Raw genomic sequence first — 7,500 nt, forward strand, 5'->3', positions numbered from 1 at the left:
CCCCCTTTTCAAAAACGTCTCAAGTCAAGTGGGAAGACCACTGGGACGGCATCGTTTCACAAAGTCCACATTTTACATGAGCTTGTAATAATCCTGTTAGTAAAAATAGGAAAAAGTTTATTATGCAAAATATCCAGATTAGTGTGACGGGAGTTGAAATCTATATTAAACGTAGCTGCTCACAGGAGAGATTCATGCGTGAGGCCCAATGTGTTATTGAAAATAGTCTTTGTCTGATTTGTGACCCACAGATGAACCCAGCAGAGAGACTGATGCATTCTGGGAAAGAGTCCTGAGTATTGCATGAGTCAGGTTACTCCATATTAATCTTTCATGTGCAGGAGGATGTTATGTTTCAGTTCATGTGTTTAACGGGACAGTTTGAAGACAACGTGCAGCAGCAGTGGATCTTCAGCTCCAGCTGCTGATCTTCTCCTGGACTCTGGACCTGGAACCTGGAGATGTTTGGGTAGAAGGTGAGGAGGACGTGTGTTTGTTGGAATGTTTGGAATGAGACGCGTCGACCTGCTGTGACACGTCGGGCCTGAAGGGCGGCGCTCAGTGGAGGCAGGGGAGAGTCAGCAGGTACATTTACTGCAGGTCCATGTTTAAGTACTGTAATAAGTACTATGTTGTTGTGATGCCACCTCATAGTTCTACAGCATCAGACAACTTAAAGGTCAAACTTGATTTATTATAGAATATATTAGATTATTATGCATTAGAGCAGTTGGTCATTAGGAAGCTTTGAATGTCTTAATTTGTGGATCTTGAACAACTCACGTTAGTGATTATATATTATAAATAACTTGAGTTATGAAATAGAAAGGTGACCCAATTTGTCTGTCTACTGTTTAATATTCAATCAGGGGCGTGTCCTGATTCTGTGACTGTTTAGATGGGGGCGTGGTTTATGGGAGTGACAGAATGGGACAAGTGCATTTTTAAATTATGTAAATGAGGCGGTTTAATGCCACATTATGTTAATGAGATGTACATGTGGCCTGTAACGGTACTGTACGGGAAACTGGGCGTGGCTTAGTTTTACAGTATGTCAATTAGAGGCACTCGTTTTAAATATGCACATGGGGGCGTGGTCTACATCATTAAATATGCAAATGTCTGTTAAGACAGAGGTCTGGCAACAACTCCCTCCCCCCACTCTTCTTCTCCCTCCTCTTGCTACTCCTCATACCCCCCAAACACCCCCCCCCCCCCCCCCCACACACACACATATACACACTCTCTCCCCACACAACAATGCTCGCCCCCCTCCTTGTCTCCTCCTGGTGTTGTCCTCTGTGGATCTGCTGATCTCTGCTGTTCACTTTCTGATTGGATCTTTTTTCTTTGGCTCATGAATCAAACACAAGGTGAACGACAGGAGAGGAGGAGAGAGGAGGAGCTGAACTCAAACCTGTGTTAAACTGTCAATCATCCACACATTGTCTCATAGTTTCCATCACAACCTCCTCCTGCTTATTATGTAACAGGAGGAGCAAACTGCAGCAGTGATGGAGGAGAGGAGGAGGAGGATGAGCAGAGAGAGGAAGATGAGAGTAGGAGGAGGAGGCCCAGAGAGAGGAGAGGAGCAGGGAAACCAGACAGGCAGGAGAAGGAGGAGTGGAGCAGGAGAACCAGACGGGCAGGAGGAGGAGCAGAGAGAGGAAGAAGAGAGGAGGAGAGAGGAGGAGGAGCAAAGAGAGAAGGAGGAAAACCAGACAGGCAGGAGGACATAGAGGAGGAAGAGAGGAGAGGAGAGAAAGAGGGGAGGAGAGGAGGAGGAGGATGAGCAGAGAGAGGAAGATGAGAGGAGGAGGAGGAGGCGCAGAGAGAGGAGAGGAGCAGGGAAACCAGACAGGCAGGAGGAGGAGAGGTGGAGAGAGAGAAGAGGAGCAGAGAGAGGAGGAGGAGCAGGAAAACCAGACAGGCAGGAGGAGAGGAAGAAGGTAGGAGAGAAAGGAGGAGAGGGGAGGAAAGGAGGAGCAGAGAGAGGAGCAGGAAAACCAGACAGGCAGGAGAAGGAGGAGAGAGAGAAGGAGGACAGGTGGAGAGAGAGGAAGAGGAGTGGGAGCAGAGAGAGGCCCATGTTAGGAGGAGGAGCAGGAAAACCAGACAGGCAGGAGAAGGAGGAGTGGAGCAGGAGAACCAGATGGGCAGGAGGAGGAGCAGAGAGAGGAAGAAGAGAGGAGAGAGGAGGAGGAGCAAAGAGAGAAGGAGGAAAACCAGACAGGCAGGAGGACAGAGAGGAGGAAGAGAGGAGAGGAGAGAAAGAGGGGAGGAGAGGAAGAGCAGAGAGAATAGCAGGAGAACCAGACAGGCAGGAAGAGGAGCAGAGAGAGGGAGGAGGAGAGGAGCAGGAAAACCAGACAGGCAGGAGGAGAGGAAGATGGTAGGAGAGAAAGGAGGAGAGGGGAGGAAAGGAGGAGCAGAGAGAGGAGCAGGAAAACCAGACAGGCAGGAGGAGGAGGAGAGCAGGCGAACCAGACAGGTAGAGGAAGGAGCAGAGAGAGGGAGGAGGAGGAGTCTGAGGCAGGTCACTTGAAAGTGGCTCGGCTCATATCCTCATTGGTTTTAAAGAACACCACCAAGTGGGACAGAGCAGATTACAGCACAGAGCAGGAGCAGGAGGAGGAGCAGGAGCAGGAGGAGGAGCAGGAGGAGGAGGAGGCTCAGTCACAGCTGCTGCTTCACGGGAGAAAAAAGGATGTACTGGGGTTCAAACCTTTTATGCTAAGCTAAGCTAACGGCTTCCTCCTCTAATCTCTGTTTCTCCAGAAAGTGAATAATCTCCCAAATGTCCAAGTACTTTTTCACATTTACCTTTTTAAACATTTATCATCCAGAAGTCTGTTCTCAGGAAGAATTAAAGATCGATGAAGCAACGATGAAGATTATAGTTACAGCTCAACAAACTGAAAAGATTCACAATCAGACAAACTCTGGTTAAAGTTTTCATTTTTTATTAAGATTGTACAATTTTTACAAATATTTTCTGCAACAGTTTTACCCGAAGAGCTACAATTTATCAAACACACAAAATACCGATAAAAAAATAGAAGAATAAGAGGATGAGAGTTGTCTGAGTCATAAAACTGAGGGAGTCACACGACTGCATCTTTGCCTTTTTAAAACAAAAGGACGAAGATCAACTTGTTTTTATAAAGTTTAACACTCGCTAAACTAAAACGTGTTTGTGTCATGAAACGATTCACAGGAAGTCAAAGGAAGTCTGGTTCAATATGGCACCAACTCTCCTCCACATTAAACATTTTTTATAGTTTTTATCTTTTTCTTGCAAAAATAAAGTTGATCTATTTGTCTTATTTGAGGAAGACCAGGCGCAGCTGTACATTTCCACCAATCAGAGGAGAGGGTGAATGATGTCACCACTCACAAACCAACCAATCACTTTCAACTTCAACCAAAGGGAGACTCCAGGTGAGACTGAGTTTAATGTGAACGAACAGAAGAAGAACCAGACACACATTTTAAACTTCACTACATCAACACTTCAGCTTCGATGTTGAATGACATTTTCTTTACACCTCAGTTTTATTAATAAACCGGATTTTGTTTTCAAACTGGAGGATTTACTCAGATGTTGGATTTTGAAGAAAGTGAAAAGTTCCTGTGTCCATCAACCTTCCAGGAAAGTTCTGGTTTGATGCAGGGACAGCTGAAAGTCCTGGAGCAGTCATTCAGTCACGTGACCTCATTTCAAACAACAACTCTCCACAGAACATTTGCTGGAAGTTGTAAAAACCAGTTCCAGACAAAGTTGTTCTCTCTGCCTGTCTGTCTGTCTGTCTGTCTGTCTCTCCCTCACTCTCTGTCTCTCCCTCACTTTCTGTCTGTCTCTGGTCAGTCTTCAGAGGTGGGTTTAGAATGCCTCTATGGCCCGGGTCCACGCTCCCAGACTGGCCAGGGCCTGCTGGCCACAGACCTGCTCCAGCTCCGCCTGGCGGCTGAGCAGCCCGGAGAAGCCCGAGCCGAAGATGGAGATGAGGGTGGAGATGTTGGACGTGTCCGTGAAGTCCGCGCCTGAGAAGCAGCAGTACTCGCGCTTGGCTCGTTTCCGCGCCGCAGTGAAGTCGCAGAGCTCCTCCGGGTCCGAGGCGCAGCAGCCGGACTCCACCTTCCTCTTCCGGGCCGGAGCCGGTGGAGCCGGTGCGCAGCAGCAGTCCTGGTGCAGGAACCCGTTCTCCACGGTGGTCACCACATGCGTGTCCAGGTCCAGCACCGTGGTCTTGTTGCAGTGCCGGATGTAGTCCCCGGGGAAGTGGTCGGAGTGCGCTCCGGGGGAAGCCTCCATGCAGCAGCTGCGGAAGTCCGCCGGCTCCGGTTCTCTGCCGCAGTCTTCGACAGGGGAGCAGCCGAGGAGGGAGCTCGCCGCCCGGACGTTTGCCGCCGACTGCGTCGGGTTTCGGGGGCGCGCCGCCTCGCACGGACTGGTGTCCTCGCCGCAGCCTCGCGCCTGCTCCTCTCCGTGCGCGTCCTCCGCGTCCACGTCCAGCGGGTCGAGGTCCTGGATCTCGTTGCAGACCGCCATCACCTCCTCGTACTGCTGCCTCCGGTACAGCTCCTGGTAGCGCTCCTTGATGTAGAGCTGTTGCGCGTTGCGCAGCACGTAGGACAGCAGCAGGTTCCGGTGCAGCGTGATGCCGCCGCGCTGCGTCCGGCAGCTCTGGATCTTCATCAGGGACATGGACATCAGGCTCTGCGCGTCCGCGTCCATGCTGCCCGGCGGCCCGGCCCCGGCTCCTGTCCGGGAGAGGGACCTGTCCGCGGGCGTGTGGGGGGGGTCGTGCTGCAGGAGGGAGCTTCAGGTCTGTGGAGACACATCGGACACTCGTCCTCCTCCTGACTGAGCCTACGAGCATTGGCACAGACTCCGAACCCTCAACCACTATATACTCCATCCAGAGAGCCCGCCCCCTGCCGGCAGAGCCAATCACACGCCGGAGATCCGCTGAGTGACAGGCAGGAGTGCAGGAAATATGTCCGTGTGAACCAATGAGCGTGATGCGGTTTCTGTGATCTATTCAAATCCACCAGGCTGAGAGCAGGAGGCTCCAGATCCTGAACCCTTAAAGAAATATGACTCAGACATATATAAAGATGTGATGCTCACAATGAGAGAACAATTTCATTTGTCTGTTATGGAAAATTGTCATTTCAGACCATGTCCCCCAGAAATGAACTTTTATCAAAGGAAAAGTTAATTTGAAAGAATCACTTCCATTTGTCATGTTGAGCATCATTCATCTGGTTCACGTGGAGCAGCTGGTCTGGAGCCTGATGCAGATCCACTGGGTCCCACCCGGTCCCCCCTCGCGGGTCCTGGGACTCTCTGTGTGTAAACAGGAACCAGCCTCATGACGCCACTGAGCACTTTGAAGAAGCATCAGCTGAGGACACGTCTCCTCCTGAGGAGAAGAGCTGTCCATGAAGAACAGTCCATGAGCAGCTTCACACTTTATGAAGCTGTGAATTCTTTTACTTTTCATTATTTGATTCGGTAATGAAGCCTGATCATCTTAGTTCTATCCGTTTTATCATTTTTATCAGGAATGAAAGAGTACAGGCCACTGACAGGAAGTGTTACTGACAGGAAGTGTAACTGACGGAAGTGTTACTGACAGGAAGTGTAACTGACAGGAAGTGTAGAAGCTGACAGGAAGTGTAACTGACGGAAGTGTTACTGACAGGAAGTGTAGAAGCTGACAGGAAGTGTAACTGACGGAAGTGTTACTGACAGGAAGTGTTACTGACAGGAAGTGTTACTGATAGGAAGTGTTAGGGACGCTTTGTGTTCAACGCTGGTAGTCGAGTCATGTGACTGATGAGAACCAATCAGGAACAGAACGTGTCATTGTTTACTAAAGTCTCAGTTTCTGTTCAGACTCAAACACAAACTCAGAGTTTTCAAACTGAAACGAGATCAGTTTACACAAGTCTCTGGTTTAGAGAGACACACACTCACACGCACACACACACACACTCACACTCACAAGCTCACACACATCTGTACACCCACACACACACACACACACGCTCACACTCACACACTGCAGTGGCCTGTACAGATGAGGATCAGACAGCTGAGGTGTGGGTGCAGTAACATGTGTTGACCTGTAGAGGCCAGTGCAGCATCAGTTTTCTGTGTGATTAGTGTATTCTTCTTTAAAGGGACATGTTAGGCTCCTTTCACCACAGCTGATTTGGCAGATATGCCAGATACCACATTAACGTGTAGAAGCACTACACAAGTGGATTTTTCATAATATGTCCCCTTTAATTCTCCTCTGAGGATGGAAACTAAACAACAGGAACCATCTCAGTTCACACTGAGGGAGGAGGAACACACAGTCTCGAGTGTCTTCATCCTAAGTTATTAGCTTTAGTAGATAAATAATGTTTGACGGACAGGATCAGGGATTTTCTCTAACTTTCCAAATTTTAGCATTTTTCAACAATTGAGTAAATAATTCAGGTGATGATGCACAGAACTGGAATCAGAATCAGGTTGTGGGGAATTTGTTTATTACAATATAATTAAACTACAAATAAAATGCTAATCCAAATTTCAGAGGAACTAGAGATGGAGATGAAGTTATTCATTAAATCTCAGGTCACGTTTACAAGACAACATTTTACTAATGAAACTAAAACTCGGAGGCTTCATTTTAGTCTGAAAAAATAGAGATTAATAATTATTTATAATTCAATTCCTGGTTGGTATCAGTCACATCAATGTTCCCACCTGCTGCTGCTTCACAAACACTAACTACACAACATGTCACGACAACATGTTCTGCACATTTTTGTCTGAAAACATCTCAAGTTGCATCGTGGGTCCATGTAGGAGGAAATGCTTTTGGAAATTGGTCCTGACTCTGGATGATTCCCATCTCTTGACCGTTCCTCTGGACTTTGGTGAAAAGCTTTTTTAAATCTGCAGAGTTTTCCTTTAACTTGATGATGAGTCATCTTTAAACCCTCGTCTGAATCTGGGAGCAGACGATGCTCAGTTTCCTGCAAGAATCCAAATGTCTGTGTGGTTCTGTCAAAGAGCTTCTCCCCCTCGTCCCCCCTCGTCCCCCCCTCGTCCCCCCTCGTCCCCCCTCGTCCCCCCTCGTCCCCCCCTCATCTCCCCCTCATCCCCCCCCTCGTCCCCCCTCGTCTCCCCCTCGTCCCCCCCTCGTCCCCCCTCGTCTCCCCCTCGTCCCCCCTCGTCTCCCCCTCGTCCCCCCCTCGTCTCCCCCTCGTCCCCCCTCGTCCCCCCCTCGTCCCCCCCTCGTCCCCCCCTCATCCCCCCCCTCGTCCCCCTTCTTCTCTCCGTCTCTGCCTCCTCTTCCTGAAGCCATGACGTGGGCAGATTTCATTCCAGTGGAGCAAAGTGTTTGAAGTATTTCATGTTTAATGAGGATCATCACTTCCGTCGTCTGAACTCTTTGTTTACGTCGACACATCGTTAAGTGGTGTTGTGTTGTCATC

General features: G+C 49.1%; 1 protein-coding gene across 1 annotated transcript; it reads right to left on the reverse strand.

Moving 5' to 3' along the window:
• Positions 1 to 2,941: 2,941 nt before the first annotated feature.
• Positions 2,942 to 5,051, reverse strand: ier5l (immediate early response 5-like). The gene has a single exon (XM_062413472.1). It carries the CDS (start codon positions 4,736 to 4,738, stop codon positions 3,884 to 3,886), a length of 855 nt encoding a protein of 284 aa, XP_062269456.1. The 5' UTR covers positions 4,739 to 5,051; the 3' UTR covers positions 2,942 to 3,883.
• Positions 5,052 to 7,500: the final 2,449 nt, after the last annotated feature.

This window comes from Platichthys flesus, chromosome 19 (assembly GCF_949316205.1).
Source record: "Platichthys flesus chromosome 19, fPlaFle2.1, whole genome shotgun sequence".
Taxonomy (NCBI): Eukaryota; Metazoa; Chordata; class Actinopteri; order Pleuronectiformes; family Pleuronectidae; genus Platichthys; species Platichthys flesus.